The sequence below is a fragment of the Artibeus jamaicensis genome, unplaced genomic scaffold (assembly GCF_021234435.1).
Source record: "Artibeus jamaicensis isolate MK-2021 breed Jamaican fruit bat unplaced genomic scaffold, CSHL_Jam_final scaffold_614, whole genome shotgun sequence".
NCBI lineage: Eukaryota > Metazoa > Chordata > Mammalia > Chiroptera > Phyllostomidae > Artibeus > Artibeus jamaicensis.
The window spans coordinates 182057-199572 of NW_026522050.1; the positions used below are offsets into that span (position 1 = coordinate 182057).

Below are 17516 nucleotides of genomic sequence, written 5' to 3' on the forward strand. Positions count from 1 at the left end.
GGCCTGGCCTCAGGGTCTGACTTCCCTCAAGCAAGCTCAGGGTGCAGCTGCAGGCCTGAGCCAGGGGACCCAGGAGCAGCACCCCACGCCACTGTCTTGCAGGTGCTGGACCACGCCATGGAGGCGGAGCGCCTGGTGGAGAAGTATGAGTCTCTGGCCTCAGAGCTGCTACAGTGGATCGAGCAAACGATCGTGACCCTGAATGACCGGCAGCTGGCCAACTCCCTGAATGGGGTCCAGAACCAGCTGCAGTCCTTCAATTCCTACCGCACTGTGGAGAAGCCACCCAAGTAGGTGCCCCGGGCCACGCCCTGCTGCGGCAGGCCCGCCGGAGCTGTGCTCACCCGCGAGGAAGCCTAAACCAGGGCGGCCTCTTGGGAGGGGAAGTTGGCTGTGCGTAAATGTAACGGAGACTCGTTTCCCTGGCTCAAAGCACCAGAAGCAGTTCCCAAATAACTTCTTGGAATGACTGTCTGTTTAGAAAAAAATCATGCCATGGAAATGATTGCCAAGGTGTGCAGTTATGCAGCCCACTCAGGTACCGGTCAGGGTCCCAGCCCACAGACCGACAGGCAGCACAGGAGCATGGCTGGTCACTTACACGTTGCAGAGGTTCTCACCACTCACGCATCTTAGCAGTTAGCTGTTTTCAAGTGTAGAATCGCCGTTCAGCAATTCTATGCAATATATGCTAAAACATCTGCTTTTCTATTATTGAGCTCTTTTGGAGTTAGTATGTTTCAGCTCCAAAACCAGTATCAGTCCAGAAAACATCTATTTCTACCCATTCCAGGGAGCGATTTGATCCAGAAGGTCCTCTTCTGGGCATTGAGCAAAGAGGTAGCTTCAAGGATGCTCACCACTGTGACGTTCGTTAATGAGAAATGAGTCACACAGGTCAGCCATCGACAGTAACGTAGAAGAAGTGTGTTTATTGACGTGAAAAAATGTTCATGACAAATAAGTGAGGAAGCAGTTTATAAAACGGTTGTTTATGGACTGCGGAGAGCAAAGGGCTAAGCATTGGGGCTCCCGGTGTCTGAGTTCGAGTCCGGTTGCTTCCACACGGCCGTTTTGAGTTGTTTTCCCCTCTGTGCCTCAGTTCTCTCATCTGGAAAATGGGTAACAGGAAGATGTAGCGAGCAGTGAGAACTAAGCAAATTAACATGCTTAAAGTTCTGAGAACATGGCCTGGCCCATGGTGAGAGAGTCCCGGACCCACACTGGCCATGACTGTGACCCGGGCCTGTCTGTGCCAACAAACATGAAGCACATACACACCGGGGGGGATAACAGGGGCCGTTTCTGCGTGGTTTTCACTTGTGTTTAAATTGTGTTCTTTTGGTTTGCCAGTATTTTCTGGCGTTCATGAATTGCTTCTGTGAGAAGGAAAGCCACACAGGACGGTTCATGTTGAAACCCAGAGTCCCTGTGCCCCCAGTGGCCCCTGACTCTGACCCTGACCTGGCCTCCTGCCCCAGGTTCACGGAGAAAGGGAACTTGGAAGTACTGCTCTTCACCATCCAGAGCAAGCTTCGGGCCAACAACCAGAAGGTCTACACACCCCGAGAGGGCCGGCTCATCTCCGACATCAACAAGGTCTGTGGCCGCCCCTCTGTGTCTCACGGGGGTCCCACCCTCGGCCCAGCCCCCACTGCCCCAGTTTGAACGCTGCGCCCAGGTATGCGCACCCCTCCCTGGTGTAGGCGTGACTCACAGCTTCGCTCACGCCCCCTCCCTCCTCCGTGTCTCTTCCTGGGAGTTCACGTACTAAAATCGCACCCCAGTCCCTTACATTGTTCAGCTTGACGATTAATAAAAGCAGTAGGGTTCACTCACAGTCCCCCCTCCACAAACAAATCCAGTGGTTTCCGTTGTTCCCTGTTCCGCTGATCCATAGGTGAGCGTAGTTTTTCCCCTGGCTCCACAGTGCTCACCTGTCCCCTGCCACCCCCGCCCCGTTCCTCACTCCTCACTCCTCCTGCCGTGTCTAACTGAGCGCATCCCACAGTCCCACTAGACCGAGCTCCCTGGGATCCCCGTGTGCTCCCGCCCCCGTGACCCCTCCCCACCTCGCTTCCTGAACCCGGGCCCTTTAGCACTGATCCTGTCCCCGCCTCACAGGCCTGGGAGCGGCTGGAGAAAGCCGAGCACGAACGCGAGCTGGCCCTGCGCACTGAGCTGATCCGCCAGGAGAAGCTGGAGCAGCTGGCCGCCCGCTTCGACCGCAAGGCCGCCATGCGGGAGACCTGGCTGAGCGAGAACCAGCGCCTCGTGTCCCAGGTAGGCTCTTGGCCTGTCCAGGCTGGTGGAGAGTGGTGGAAGAGCATCCACCCCACTGCAGTGTGGGGAGCTAATGAAATGGGAAATCCATCACACAGATAAAAAGACCAAGAACTCTAGGAAACAGGGGCCTTGAATAGCAGAAAGGGTTGGTGAGACAGGACGGGTCAGAGAGGAAACCGAGAGCATGGGGTTGGCATCTTGCAGCAGCAGTGCTCCGGCAGGCAGAGTGGCAAGCCAACGGGGCGCCCCTGAGCCCCAGCCTCCCCTCCCCTCCCTGACCCCTTCCCCAGGACAATTTTGGGCTCGAGCTGGCGGCCGTGGAGGCAGCGGTGCGGAAGCACGAAGCCATTGAGACGGACATCGTGGCCTACAGCGGCCGGGTGCAGGCTGTGGACGCGGTGGCCGCTGAGCTGGCCGCCGAGCACTACCACGACATCAAGCGCATTGCGGCACGGCAGCACAATGTGGCACGGCTCTGGGACTTCTTGCGGCAGATGGTGGCCGCCCGGCGGGAGCGGCTGCTCATCACCCTGGAGCTGCAGAAGGTGTTTCAGGACTTGCTCTACCTCATGGACTGGATGGAAGAGATGAAGGTACCAACGGGAAGCGTGTGGTGTGGTTTGGGGGATTGGGATTGTGGGGGCGTGACAGGCACAGTCATCACATGCTCGGCAGATCTCTGGAGCAGGGCCCTGTCTCTGGCTCAGATGAGCCAAGCGAACCAGCCCCGGTTCTCCTGGGTTCACGTTCTCATGGGAGGTGACTGGTGAGAAAAGTGCGGACCCTCCAACAGACAGAACAGCAGGTGGGCGTGGAACCCGTGAGGGCCCAGGAACAGGGCCGTGTCACGGAGGGGTCTGCAAGGCCTCACGGAGGAAGTGCTGTTGAAGCTGAGCACAGAGTCACAAGAAGAGCCAGCATGGGGAGAGCTGAGGAGGGGGCATTGCAGGCAGAACGAACAGCTGTGCAAAGGCCCCGGGCCTGGGCAGCGTGGCACGTCAGCATGAGCAGGACCAGTGGGACCACAAAGATGGGGAGGGGGCGGGGGAGTGAGACGAGGGAGGCAGCGGCCAGCTCATTTAGGGCCTTACAGGCCTGGTCAAAGAGTGTGGATTTTATTCAGAATAACATGGAGTCTCAAAAAGGATCAGAAGTTTTGAAAAGGGGACAGGCGCTTTGACTGCTATGTGAAGACGGGTTGTGGGCAACCAGAGCGGGAGCCCAGAGACTGTTTGGAGGCTGTTGTGATGACATAGCTGACAGATGGGGGTAAAGATGGGTCTAGAGAGGTGCTGAAGATCACTCCGGTGCCAGGGCCCAAGCCATGACTATAGGAGGTGATGATTCTGGGGCCGAGAAAATGAGTCAGAATGGAGATTCCGGGAGCAAGGTTTAGTGAGATGGTCATTTCACAGGAGGGGAGTTGAGTACAAAGAAGCCAGGGTGCCAGACAGAACTGGGGTGTCACTGTGTGCGTGAGAGAGGACTGACAGGCGGGAGCAGGTGTGCTCACCTGGGTGTGACACCTGGAGCCGCCCAGAGAGGTCAGGAGGTGTGGTTGGTCCAGGCAGAGGAGCAGGGTTAGCACAGGTGGGCTGCGGGGCTGAAAGAGGCCTGGCGGGAGGAAGGCCCTCAGACGGGCAGTCGCGTGTGTGTGTGTGTGCCTGGCAGGGCCGGCTGCAGTCCCAGGACCTGGGCAGGCACCTGGCTGGAGTGGAGGACCTGCTGCAGCTGCACGAGCTGGTGGAAGCCGACATCGCTGTGCAGGCTGAGAGGGTGAGGGCCGTCAGTGCCTCTGCCCTGCGCTTCTGTGACCCAGGGAAAGGTGAGATCCGGAAAGGAACTGGAAAAGGGAGGGGCCAGGAAAGGAGAACCTGAAGAAAAGCTAGAACATTAAGAGCAAGACTGGGAAAATCCAGGGACAGGAAGGGTGATGGGAGGGTGGTGGGTGACAGGCTAGGGAGGGAGGCCTGAGAGAGTAGGGGGGCAGGATCCTGACCAGGAGTAATGTGGGAGCGGCAGGAGGGCTGGGTTACAGCTCTGGACCCTGCACCCTGGCTTTTTCAGAGTACAAACCATGCGACCCACAGCTGGTGTCCGAGCGGGTGGCCACCCTGGAGCAGAGCTACGAGGCGCTGTGCGAGTTGGCAGCAGCCAGGCGGGCTCGGCTGGAGGAGTCCCGGCGCCTCTGGCGTTTCCTCTGGGAAGTGGGCGAGCTGGAGGCCTGGGTGCGGGAGCAGCAGCACCTGCTGGCCTCCGCAGAAACTGGCCGGGACCTGACTGGCGTCCTCCGCCTGCTCAACAAGCACACGGCGCTGCGCGATGAGATGAGCGGCCGGCTAGGGCCCCTGAAGCTCACGCTAGAGCAGGGGCAGCAGTTAGTGGCCGAGGGCCACCCTGGGGCAGGCCAAGCGGCCGCCCGGGCAGCTGAGCTCCAGGCGCAGTGGGAGCGGCTGGAGGCTCTGGCAGAGGAGCGCGCCCAGAAGCTCGCCCAGGCCGCCAGCCTCTACCAGTTCCAGGCTGACGCAAACGACATGGAGGCCTGGCTGGTGGACGCGCTGCGCCTGGTGTCCAGCCCCGAGCTGGGGCACGATGAGTTCTCCACTCAGGCCCTGGCCCGGCAGCACCGGGCTCTGGAGGAGGAGATCCGCGGCCACCGGCCAACCCTGGATGCCCTGAGGGAACAGGCTGCGGCTCTGCCTATGGCACTGAGCCGCACACCGGAGGTGCAGGGCCGGGTGCCTACCCTGGAGCGGCAATATGACGAGCTGCGGGCCCGGGCGGGCGAGCGAGCGCGAGCCCTGGAGGCCGCCCAGGCGCGCTACACCATGCTCAGTGAGGCCGGGGCCTGCGGGCTGTGGGTGGAGGAAAAGGAACAGTGGCTCAACGGGCTCGCCCTGCCAGAGCGTCTGGAAGACCTGGAGGTGGTGCAGCAAAGGTAAGCCCCGCCCCACCCCACAGCGCCCTCTAGGGGCGGCTGCTGTGAGGGATGAGGGATGGCAGGTCCCGCCACGAATACCTGCTTTTGCTACATCCCTTTGAGGGTTTTTCCCCCTATTTTAATGAAAAACGCTAAACATACTCCAAAGTAAAAAACGTTGCACAGCAAGCTCCTACATACACACCATCCGGGTTTGGTAATTGTCAGTATCTTGCTCTATTTGATTGATTTTTCTTAAAAACAAATCTCCAATGTTAATCATTGCATCTCTACATTCTCCAGATGCCATTCTTTACGAAATATGAAGACGTAGTCCTAAATGTAGTAAATTATTTTTTAATTGTGTGTGTGGACTTGAAATAGCTCAGGCTTTCATGTTATAAACCTTTTAGACAGAGACAGTGACAGACCCTCAAAAGGTAGCTTTATTTACAGAATAATCTTAAGAATCACCTAGGAAGGACATATTTCTTATAGAAGCACAATACCATTATCACATCGAGCAAAATTAGCAACTGCTTACTGTCACCTGCTACCCAGTCTGTAGTCAGACTTCCTGATGATTTTAAAAATAGCAATAAAAGACTTTAAGTTTTCAGTATCTTCTATGACAGGGGTTGGCAAACTCCAACCCTTGGGCCAAGCCAGCCTGCAGCCTGTTTTTGTCAATAAAGCTTTAGTGGAACAGAGCCACACTTGTTCACCTACATATCCCCCCATGGCTGCTTATGCACGGAGACAGCAGGGCCGGACACTTGTGACAAAGACCCTGTAGTCCATGGAGCCTGAAATACTCACTCTGTGGCCCTTTGCAGAAAACGTTTGCAGACTCTGATCTGTGAGAATGTAGAATGTCCCTGGGAGAAGTCATGCTTCACATCTTTATCACTTAAATATTTTTAATTATCAGTTCACTTTTAACGCATAGTAGTAGGTCTGCAGCCTTATAAGGGGGTGAGGCCCGGAGGAATAAGAGAGGTTCCAATAAAGGGTGGGGCACTGTGCCAGGATTAGTTTACTTTGCAGCTGTTGCTGACCTTTAACTTTCACATCTTTTTGAGCAACTCTAGAGGTGATAGTCTTTCTGCTTGTTCAGAGTGAGTTAGGGGCTCCCCCCTGACCCCTGGCTACTGTGAGCCTTGTTGGTAAGAGGTGCAGGGGTTCCTATAAATATGCCTCATGTCGATTGAGAGGAGTTCTCAGGAGCATCCAGGAAGGTCGGCCAGTGCATCATCACCTCCCACCGGTCATGCCCAGCTCTGCCACCCCCTCAGGTTTGAGACCCTGGAGCCCGAAATGAATGCCCTCGCAGCACGAATTACTGCCGTGAATGACATTGCGGAGCAGCTGCTGAAGGCCAACCCCCCGGGCAGGGACAGCATTGTCAGCACCCAGAGGCAGCTCAACCACAGGTGGCTGGGAAGGGCTGAAGAGAGTTCTGTGGGGCGCGGGATGGAGGTGGGAAGGTGGTCCAGAAGATGCTGGGGGTCAAGGTCATGTGAAGAGGCTGGGGCCTGGACAGGGAGACAAGAGGATGGGGCAGGTGGTAGAATACACCAGGGGGGAGAGAGGCCGGGCAGGAGCTTCCAGATGTAACTGGACAGGGCGGGGAGCTGAGCCACTCCAGACCACAGACCCACCCTCTACCTCCAGGTGGCAGCAGTTCCGGTCCCTGGCGGATGGCAAGAAGGCAGCTCTGACCTCAGCCCTGAGCATCCAGAACTACCACCTAGAGTGCACGGAGACCCAGGCCTGGATGAGGGAAAAGACCAAGGTCATCGAGTCCACCCAGGGCCTGGGCAATGACCTGGGTGGGGTGCTGGCGCTGCAGCGTAAGCTGGCCGGCACCGAGCGGGACCTGGAGGCCATCGCTGCTCGGGTGGGCGAACTGACTCAGGAAGCCAATGCTCTGGCCGCTGGCCACCCTGCCCAAGCCCCTGCCATCAATGCCCGGCTTGGAGAGGTGCAGGCTGGCTGGGAGGACCTCAGGGCCACCATGCGACGTCGAGAGGAGTCACTGGGTGAGGCGCGGCGGCTGCAGGACTTCCTGCGCAGCTTGGATGACTTCCAGGCGTGGCTGGGTCGCACACAGACCGCCGTGGCCTCTGAAGAAGGGCCGGCCACCCTGCCTGAGGCAGAGGCCCTCCTGGCCCAACACGCAGCCCTGCGGGGAGAGGTGGAGCGGGCCCAGAGCGAGTACCGCCGGCTGCGGACCCTGGGTGAGGAGGTGACCCGGGACCAGGCCGATCCCCAGTGCCTCTTCCTAAGGCAGCGCCTCGAAGCCCTGGGAACCGGCTGGGAGGAGCTGGGCCGCATGTGGGAGAGCCGCCAGGGCCGCCTGGCCCAGGCCCACGGCTTCCAGGGGTTCCTGCGGGATGCTCGCCAGGCCGAGGGCGTGCTCAGCAGCCAGGTGAGAGCCCAGGGCACAGAGTAGGGTGGGGGGAGGGACAGGGGGATGTTCCAGAGAGTGGTGGGTGGGAGGGAAATGGCCGTGGGTGGAGCAGTTGAGAAAACGGGATGGACAGGAAGAACCTATGGGAGAAAAAAAAAGGGGGAGTGAGGAAAAAAAAGATGTGAATGTGACTTACCAAAATGGACATAAACTGGCTTGTCACATAATTCTTAAAGAAACTGAATCAATATCTAGGAATAGGACAGAATGGGGTTTGGACTGTCCCGGGGTCTCCAGCTGGCTCCCTTGCAACTTTCTGAGACTGGGCATACTCAGGCACCAGCTCCGCCATCTTCAGAGCTGGACGGTGCACCCTGCCCGCCCCCCCATGGCCTCCATGTCTGAGAGCTGAATTCTGTTTTGAAGAGTGAGCTCGCTACCTCCCCTCCCCCACAGGAATACGTTTTGTCTCACACGGAGATGCCGGGGACGCTCCAGGCGGCCGACGCCACCATCAAAAAACTGGAAGACTTCATGAGCACCATGGACGCCAACGGGGAGCGGATCCGTGGGCTCCTGGAGGCCGGGCGCCAGCTGGTGTCCGAGGGCAACGTCCATGCCGAGAAGATCCGCGAGAAGGCAGACTCCATTGAGAGGAGGTACAAGGAGGACGGTGGGCCAGTGACAGGCCCGAGGGGGAGTGACAACGGGGTGGCCTCAAAGGTGGAGAACTCAGCGGTCAGACTGGCCGGTGGGCTGGAGAGTTCTGCCTTCCTCACCCAGGGTCAAGGTGAGGTCCACCAGGGTGACCCCACGCTCAACCTAGGATTCCTGGGTTGATGTATGGAGCACCTAAAAGGCACTGTCCCCATCAGAGGAGGACTGGAGGCGTCCGGGTTGTTTAGAGGGCCACAGCCCTGTCACAGCAAGTTTAAGAGTTTCACAAGGGGCTGTCGTTACAGACACAGGAAGAATCAGGAAGCCGTGCAGCAGCTTCTGGGACGTCTTCGGGAAAACCGAGAGCAACAGCATTTCCTACAAGATTGTCACGAGGTGAGCGCAGTTTCCCCTTGCGCCCTCCCACAATCCCTTGCCATCCCTTTCCCACAATACCCTGGCTCTTAGAGCCTAGAATGAGTCCATCGCAGTGTCCCCTGAGCACATGACCCCTTCATGGCTTCTTCCCACACCCACACTGCTCCCAGCTCACCTTCCCCCACTTTATGCCTCACTCGGCAATGCACTTGGCCTTTCTCCATCCCTGCTCTCTGCTTGGTCCAGCTGAAACTCTGGATTGATGAGAAGATGCTGACGGCCCAGGATGTGTCCTACGATGAGGCCCGCAACCTGCACACCAAGTGGCAGAAGCACCAGGCATTCATGGCTGAGCTGGCCGCCAATAAGGACTGGCTGGACAAGGTGGACAAGGTGCGTGATGTGACAGGAGCAGCAAGAAGGGAACCCTTGGGGCCTCCTCTGGGCAGGGGCCCAGCCACAGTGCAGGGGAGGACCCTGGCCCTGGGATATGGCTCTTCCAGGGCTGGAGGTCTCCTGTGCCAAACCTCCAAGGTGGAGGATTATAGCCTGAGGAACAAACCTTCTAGGTCTGTGGGACAGTGACTGGAGAACTGTAAGGAAATGGGAATTAGTAAGGAGCTGAACTACGGCTTTGGGTGACACAAGAGCTATTCCTGGGTCCAGAGCAGGACAGCCCTCTCCAGGGGCTGAGTCCGTCTCGGAGCACAGACGGCATGAAGGTGGGAGAGCCGGGCGGGGCCAGCGAAAAGCCCTGGTTACCACATAAGGGTTGTGTGCAAAAGTATGGGTCGTGCTGAAGGTTTGTGAAGCTGCCCGAGCTAGACCCAGACCGTCTTCAGCCTGGCAGCCATGTGTCTTGGTTTGTGTTCCCTTGGAAGCAGCCCCTGAAACAGGGCTGCCAGCATAGGCCACTCAAATGGGAGGTGACCCTGGGAAACAGCGGTAGGGCAGTGGGGAGCTAAGACGGCGCAGGGAAGGTAGTCAGTAGAGGGTCCACGGCCCTCCCGGGTATCCTAGTGGACAACTGGAGCTCAGTCCTGATGGGGCGCCCTGGGAGACGAGCGTGAACCCGAGCTGTCACGCCAAAGCACAGAAATGCTATTTGGTCACCGGCTCTAGGGGCAATAACTCTGGTACTTCCAGCCTTCCTTGCATGCAGGTCAAGGGACCATGCTTCCTCCCACCTCCCCAGAAACAAAAGTCCTTCAGCAGAAAGGCTGGGAGTGCGGAGACAGGAGGGACTCACTTGCTGTAGGTCGGGGTTGTGAGGAGGAGCTGAGAAACATGAAATGATAGCAAGACCACATGTGATACAACACTAGAAACCACAAGCACCAGGGAACTCAAAATAGAGAAGATCGTAGTGGCTTCTTAGGTGAAGTGAGATCCGAGCTGCACCTCGAAGTGGGGTTAGGATTTGATCAGCACCGAGGCAGGGAAGTTCAGAGCGGGTTGAGACCTTGGAGGAGAACATGTGAAGGACAGCACACAAGAACTTGGATTTATTGCCCATACTCAGGTCTCTCCTGCCCTTTAGGTCCCTGGTCTGCAAAGGTCAATGGCATCTAATTCTGACACTTGCACTTCCTTGTCCCACCACCCAGGAAGGGCGGGAGCTGAGCCTCGAGAAGCCAGAGCTAAAAGCCCTGGTGTCAGAGAAGCTGCAGGACCTGCACAAGCGCTGGGACGAGCTGGAGACCACCACCCAGGCCAAGGCCCGCAGCCTCTTCGATGCCAACCGGGCTGAGCTGTTTGCCCAGAGCTGCTCCGCCCTGGAGAGCTGGCTGGTGAGCCTACAGGCCCAGCTGCACTCTGACGACTACGGGAAGGACCTCACCAGCGTCAACATTCTGCTCAAGAAGCAGCAGGTGCGCGGGGCGGGGCCTTTGGTGGGAGTGGGGAACAGAAGACAGGAGGAAGAACCCTATAGGTCTTGAGATTTGGGGAGGTCATTCTCAGACCACCCCACGGCTGGGTTTCAGACCTCGTTGGAGAGCCACTGGGTCTCCTGCACATCATGGGCAGTTCTACTGTAGGAGCAAGAAGAAAATCACCCTGGAACCACAAGTAGAAGCCCCTTCCTTTCTTGCACTTTGTGGTGTCCCTCCATCGCCCTCTACTGACAAGGCCTAGCATTGCATCACCTGGCAAGAAAGACTTGTACGGCATCCAGTTCTGATGTCTCAAAACAGGGAAAGATGGGTTTGGAACTGAGGTGGATTTGGGACTGAGAGACAATAAACTGCTAACTGGCACAGTTGCCCCGTCCCCCTTCCCTGGACTCTTGTGTGGATTAAAGTTTGAGAGCCACTGAGCAGACCATGAAGAGATACTCTCCCGGGTGAGCCCAGGGAAGAAGTCATGATTGGCTCGGTGTTGACTAGGGCTCCCTCTGAGTTTGTGGTGGAAGCGCGGTGGTACACCTCCCTCCTCCTCCGGTCTGGCAGATGCTGGAACGGGAGATGGCCGTGCGGGAGAAGGAGGTGGAGGCGATCCAGGCCCAGGCAAAAGCCCTGGCCCAGGAAGACCAGGGTGCAGGGGAGGTGGAGAGGACCTCGAGGGCTGTGGAGGAGAAGTTCAGGGCCCTGTACCAGCCCATGAGGGAGCGCTGCCGGCGCCTGCAGGCCTCCCGCGAGCAGCACCAGTTCCACCGAGACGTGGAGGACGAGATCGTGAGCTGCCACTGGGATTGGGGTGGGGTGGTCGTCCCCATAGCAACCTGCTCCCTGCCTCCTGCTGGGGAGATGCCAGCAATGTGTTCTTTTCCCTTTGACACTGAAAGTCAACCCTCCAGGGACACTTGCAGATGCCCTCTAGGGGCCTGTACCCTAGACACAGAAGCAGCCCTGCCCTGCACACACACCAGGAGCCCCGGCACCCCTCCCCCAGCTCTCCCCACTCTCCGGCCCCCGGCTGTCACTTTGTCCTCTGGACCTGCCCTCACCCTCCACCCTTCTCATTCAGTTGTGGGTGACAGAGCGCCTACCCATGGCAAGCTCCAGGGAACACGGCAAGGACCTGCCCAGCGTCCAGCTCCTCATGAAGAAAAACCAGGTGAGACAGAGGCTAAAGGCAAAGGCCAAGGTCCCAGAGCCTCCTCAGACGTGGAAGTTCGTTTTTCCTTAAGCCCTGGGGTTTCTCTCCCCTCTCCCGCCCCCAGCCCTGCTAGAGGCCGTGTGTGCAAGCCCCGCCCTCAGCCAGTGGCCTCTCCTCATGCAGGAGGGTGGGTTCTCTTGGTGGAAGATCAAGGGGATTGAAGGAACTTTACCTTCACGTCCTTGGCCGGAGGGAGGGGAAGCGGGAGGATTCAGGAAGGAAGAGAAGCAAGAGCATGAAGGGGCTTGGTGTTGGGGCTTGGTGTAAGGGGGTCCCTGGGCAAGCCTTTCAGCATTTCCACTTCTGCTGCTGGGGACAGACCCTACAGAAGGAGATGCAGGGCCATGAGCCACGGATTGCGGACCTAAAGGAGCGACAGCGTGCCCTCGGTGCGGCCGCGGCGGGCCCCGAGCTGGCTGAGCTGCAGGAAATGTGGAAACGCCTGGGCCGCGAGCTGGAGCTTCGAGGGCAGAGACTCGAGGAGGCCCTGCGGGCCCAGCAGTTCTACCGTGACGCCGCCGAGGCGGAGGCCTGGATGGGCGAGCAGGAATTGCACATGATGGGCCAGGAGAAAGCCAAGGTGAGAGCCAGGGCAGAGCCCGGGCTGTGTACCTGCTTCTTTCCTCCCTGTGACCCCCAGTCCCTGATGCCCACTGTCCCATCCATCAGGATGAGCTGAGCGCCCAGGCCGAGGTGAAGAAACATCAGGTATTGGAGCAAGCCCTGGCCGACTACGCCCAAACCATCCACCAGCTGGCAGCCAGCAGCCAAGACATGATTGACCATGACCACCCAGAGAGGTGAGCACAGTGGCAGCAAGGGGGCCCAGCCCTGGGGGGAGGGGCTCATGGAGCCTTCGCACAATGAGTGCACAGAACCATCTAGCAAGGTGGAGAAGCAGGAACTTGGCAAGCAGTTAGGGAGGCTAAGAGTGACAGGACTCTAAGGGACAGGCTGGGCATCAGAGCCGTGTATCCTAAGTCCCACGCTGCTCCCCTCCGTCCCTAGCACACGGATATCGATCCGCCAAGCCCAGGTGGACAAGCTGTACGCCAGCCTGAAGGAGCTGGCCGGGGAGCGGCGGGAGCGCCTGCAGGAGCACCTGAAGCTGTGCCAGCTGCGCCGTGAGCTGGATGACCTGGAGCAGTGGATCCAGGAGCGCGAGGTGGTGGCGGCCTCTCATGAGCTGGGCCAGGACTACGAGCATGTGACGGTGAGTGTGGGGAGGACACCAGCTGCAGATCAGCTCCTGGAAGAGCAGAGGACCCACTGGGAGACTGGGGCCTTGACCTGTGCAGAGCACCAAGGGGCAGGGCGTAGACCAGGCTGAGCTGGCACTGTCCTCCCAGGCCTTCCACTTAGTGAAAGAATTGTGCAGAAAGGAGGACGCGGCCCTGTGTATAGACTCGGGCAAAAAGGAAATTACCAGTCACTGTTTTCCAACAGAACTTGGCAGCACAGGGTATCCCGGTTTGTAGGCTAAAGGTTCCAAGTGCCCCCGCTGCCTCAACTGGGGGCTGGGGTGTTCGTTAAACCCACGGTCACGGGGAACCAGTTACATCTGATCGTGAGCTCAGCCCAGCTGGAGAACCTCTTTTGGCCCAAGTGGCCCAGGGAGAGAAGTAGGTTCTCAGTTTGGGGTGAGAGGACTCGCCCTCCTGATTGGCAGGGACATTGTTGGAGTTGTCTGTGCACCTGTTTCCTCCACCAGATGCTCCGGGACAAGTTCCGAGAGTTCTCCCGGGACACGAGCACCATCGGTCAGGAGCGCGTGGATAGTGCCAACGCACTGGCCAACGGGCTCATTGCTGGGGGCCACGCTGCCCGGGCCACTGTGGCTGAGTGGAAGGACAGTCTCAACGAGGCCTGGGCTGACCTGCTTGAGCTGCTGGACACCCGGGGTCAGGTGCTGGCAGCTGCGCATGAGCTGCAGCGCTTCCTGCACGGGGCCCGCCAGGCACTGGCGCGGGTGCAGCACAAGCAGCAGCAGCTCCCGGATGGGACCGGCCGGGACCTCAACTCGGCCGAGGCCCTGCAGCGCCGGCACTGCGCCTTCGAGCACGACATCCAGGCCCTGAGCGCCCAGGTCTGACTCAAGCACGTGAGGTCGGGGTGGCTTGGAAGGGACTTCGTGGGCAGTGGGCTGGGGGGAGGGCATCCTCTGGAAGGCCACTTAGGGATGACATAGAATTGCTTCGGGTAAACATCTGGCCAGGGACATTTTGCCACCTTATCCACACCTTTATGACAAGCCTCCTTGAGGACCTATGACATTGTCACGTGCAAGGGCAAGACTGTTTTTCATGTCGTACTAAAAGTCCCACACGGGTCCAGCATAGACCCTTCCTGCAACCATTTAAACCCCGTCAGACCCCACCCAAGTCCCTTTTTCAGGTTGCAAATCTCATTCTCAAAATATTCGAGGTCCCTCACATCCTGCACAGGCCTCTAAAAGCCCAACTGGCTAGTAGCCCTTTTAAAGAGCTGCCCCCAGGCCAAGCCCGGGCTCCCAGATGGGACCCAGCAGGGCAGAGTGTGACAAGACTTACCCGGGGCACCAGCGTCACCTTTCCCACCCCTCTGCTCCTCCTCTGCTCGTGTGGCTGGTAAAACAGGAGAGCAGAGCCTGGGATGGGGAGAGACTGCAGCTCCTCGGAGTCTCCAGCTCTGCCTGACTCTGACATGGGGCCCCACAGGTCCAGCAGGTGCAGGACGATGGCCACCGGCTCCAGAAGGCCTACGCTGGGGACAAGGCCGAGGAGATCGGCCGCCACATGCAGGCCGTGGCTGAGGCCTGGTCCCAGCTGCAGGGAAGCTCTGCTGCCCGCCGCCAGCTGCTACTGGACACCACAGACAAGTTCCGCTTCTTTGTGGCTGTCCGGGAGCTGATGCTGTGGATGGACGGGGTGAACTTGCAGATGGATGCCCAGGAGCGGCCCCGGTGAGGCCCACAGTGCCCGCGGCCTCCAGGGGTGGTGAGCTGGTGGCTGGGATGGGGTTGTGGCAGCAGAGTGTGATGTGGTCTCTGTGTCCCCAGGGACGTGTCCTCCGCAGACCTGGTTATCAAGAACCACCAGGGCATCAAAGCGGAGATAGAGGCCAGGGCCGACCGCTTCTCCTCTTGCATCGACATGGGGCAGGGGCTGCTCGCCAGGAACCACTATGCAGCTGAGGAGGTGGGCCAGGCCCAGGCACAGCTGGGTCATCCTGATGGACTCAATGCTGTCTTCTCCCAAGTCTTTCTGGTTCCTCTCACATGCTTTCTTTATAGAAACCTTCTGCTCTCTCTCCCCCAGTACTGTTCTCCCATCCCATCTTCCCCCCCAGGACTGTCTGCCTCTTGAAATCAGAAACTGCTGGCTCCCCTGTGTGAGTCCTCCCGGGACCCGGAAGAGCCTAGCTGGGTGCTAACTCGCATCTCTGCCCCCCAGATCTCGGAGAAGCTGTCTCAGCTGCAGGCTCGGCGCCAGGAGACAGCGGACAAGTGGCAGGAGAAGATGGACTGGCTCCAGCTTGGTGAGCCACTGTGGGGGCCAGGAGGGGCTGGGCCTCACATTCCCTGTAGTTCCTAGAGTAAGACCTGGACATGGAATTCAAGGCGCCCACCCTTGGCACTGCCTGGCTCTGCCCTCTGCCTCTGCCTCAGGGCAGTAGCTTTCTTTGTGTCCCTGTTCTTGAAGTGCTGTGGCTACTGTGCTCTGCCAGTGCCCACTCTGACCTGCTATCTTCCTCTGGTCCTCCACACCTGCAGTTTTGGAGGTGCTCGTGTTTGGGAGAGATGCGGGTATGGCGGAGGCCTGGCTGTGCAGCCAAGAGCCACTGGTGCGAAGCGCTGAGCTGGGCTGCACAGTTGACGAAGTCGAGAGCCTCATCAAGCGGCACGAGGCCTTCCAGAAGTCGGCAGTGGCCTGGGAGGAGCGTTTCAGTGCGCTGGAGAAGCTCACTGCGGTGAGGGCCACGGGCCCCCCCGGGAAGCCCCTGCCCCCGTCCCACTGCCCCAAGCTTGGGCTCTCTCCTGCTGGCAGAAGACAGGCCCTCTGTTCCGCTGCACCAGCATCTCCCAATGGGAGCCAAGAGTGCGAGGTCGTCACCACAGCTTTAGGGGTCGTCAATTCCCCTGGGCGCCGCTAGCGAGACCATCTCCCCAGTTGCTTCTAATGCCTACCTTCTTTTGGAATGTTTTCCAGTGTGTCATCACACCAGAGCTGAGACTCCAGGTCCTCTTAAATGAGACCTGCTGTGCCCTGACCTCAGACTTTTTTGGCAGCTGGAGGAGCAGGAGAAGGAGCGGAAAAGAAAGAGGGAGGAGGAGGAACGGAGGAAACAGCCCCCTGCTCCAGAGCCCACAGCCAATCTGCCTGAAGCGGTCCTGGTGGACGGCCGGACGGCTCCCGATGCTTCTCGGGACAGGTAACAGCTGGGACCTTGGGGAGGGCGGTGAGGCTGGACCTAAGCAACCCAAGGACTTACATCATTCTGTGGCACCTTCTGCCATTCCAGAACCCACCCCCAGCCACCAGCATCTACACAGCCAGCCAGCATTAACGGAGTCTGCACAGATGGAGAGTCCCCACCAGTGAGCCCCACTGCCCCGTGTGCCCCGTCGGATCCTTATATCTCTTGTCCTTGTGGCCCCTGTAGGAGCAACAGAGACTTGGGCAGGGCAGCTTCCCAGAAGGGCCTATGCGTTCCTCCTGGAGGCATGGGTGTTGATATCTGCAGGAACAGAGGGGTGTGAGCTGGGTGGTAGGGACACTGGGGACAGGAGAGGGCAGAGGCCCAGAGGAAACTTGGGGGTGGAAGGCCCAGCTCTTGGACTTAAGGTTGCGTGGCATCCAAGCTAAGTATCTGCCACCTCACCCTTCGACACACGGTTTTCCCCACAGGGGTCCGGCACAGGGGACGAGGCCAACGGGCCGCAGGAAGAGAGGCAGACCCGGACACAAGGCTCAGCCCCTCCTATCATGCCCCAGAGCAGGTCATCCGAGTTAGCCCGGGTCGCCACCTTGCCCCCTCGAGGCTCAGAGCTCTCTGCCCAGGAACAGATGGAGGGGATGCTGTGCCGCAAGCAGGAGATGGAGGCCTTTGGCAAGAAGGCAGCCAACAGGTACCGGGGCTGGCCACACAGCGCCCGCCTTCTCCGGTCACTGGCTTTCGAAAAGCCAGCCTGGAACCTCTTCCTAGAGGGAGGGTCGGGGGACCGCAGGAGGAGTGTTCTCTTACCGGGGAGGGCTCGGGAGCAGAGTGGGGGCTCAGGTGAAGGCCAGGAGGGTGTAGAGGTGACAGGCCCGGGGACAGGAGAGACACTGCAAGTCCTAGAACATGCACACTCTTCCCAGGGTGACCACCCCACAAAAGCTGGTCAGTTGGCCTGTCTGGTCCATCACCTGCACCACGTCCTTCCCAGGTCCTGGCAGAACGTGTACTGTGTCCTGCGGCGTGGGAGCCTTGGCTTTTACAAGGATGCGAAGGCAGCCAGCACGGGAGTGCCATACCATGGGGAAGTGCCTGTCAGCCTGGCCAGGGCCCAGGGCAGTGTCGCCTTTGATTATCGGAAGCGCAAACATGTCTTCAAGCTGGGGTAGGAACAGAGCCGTGCCCTCAGGATGGGGAGCAGGGGGATCAGAGTGGTCCAAGGTGAAGGGCAGCCATGGGCTAGGGCCAGAAGAAACAGAGCTACAGAGCCAGGGACATTTGGGGACACAGATATGGAGGGGCACAGATCCGGTTATATTCCACACTAAGGAGTGCAGGAGGTCAAAG

The 17516-nt window shown here is 59.0% G+C and overlaps 1 protein-coding gene across 8 annotated transcripts in view; it reads left to right on the top strand.

Annotated features, from left to right (window-relative positions):
- SPTBN2 (spectrin beta, non-erythrocytic 2) overlaps positions 1–17516 on the top strand; it is a 34352-nt gene that overhangs the window by 15220 nt on the left and 1616 nt on the right. For 7 of the 8 annotated variants that reach the window (XM_037135252.2, XM_037135255.2, XM_037135250.2 and 4 more), the window contains 26 exons: positions 103–290; positions 1482–1599; positions 2125–2283; positions 2577–2879; positions 3958–4111; positions 4354–5224; positions 6502–6639; positions 6881–7637; positions 8076–8278; positions 8582–8672; positions 8901–9047; positions 10262–10525; positions 11105–11329; positions 11622–11711; positions 12073–12333; positions 12423–12553; positions 12762–12966; positions 13465–13839; positions 14450–14694; positions 14791–14929; positions 15185–15269; positions 15505–15701; positions 16021–16163; positions 16254–16329; positions 16640–16860; positions 17161–17334. In XM_037135252.2, coding sequence (XP_036991147.2) covers positions 103–290; positions 1482–1599; positions 2125–2283; positions 2577–2879; positions 3958–4111; positions 4354–5224; positions 6502–6639; positions 6881–7637; positions 8076–8278; positions 8582–8672; positions 8901–9047; positions 10262–10525; positions 11105–11329; positions 11622–11711; positions 12073–12333; positions 12423–12553; positions 12762–12966; positions 13465–13839; positions 14450–14694; positions 14791–14929; positions 15185–15269; positions 15505–15701; positions 16021–16163; positions 16254–16329; positions 16640–16860; positions 17161–17334 — 5960 coding nt within the window. The remainder of the gene's footprint in view (positions 1–102; positions 291–1481; positions 1600–2124; positions 2284–2576; positions 2880–3957; positions 4112–4353; positions 5225–6501; positions 6640–6880; positions 7638–8075; positions 8279–8581; positions 8673–8900; positions 9048–10261; positions 10526–11104; positions 11330–11621; positions 11712–12072; positions 12334–12422; positions 12554–12761; positions 12967–13464; positions 13840–14449; positions 14695–14790; positions 14930–15184; positions 15270–15504; positions 15702–16020; positions 16164–16253; positions 16330–16639; positions 16861–17160; positions 17335–17516) is intronic. The other variant, XM_037135246.2, reaches the window with a different exon arrangement.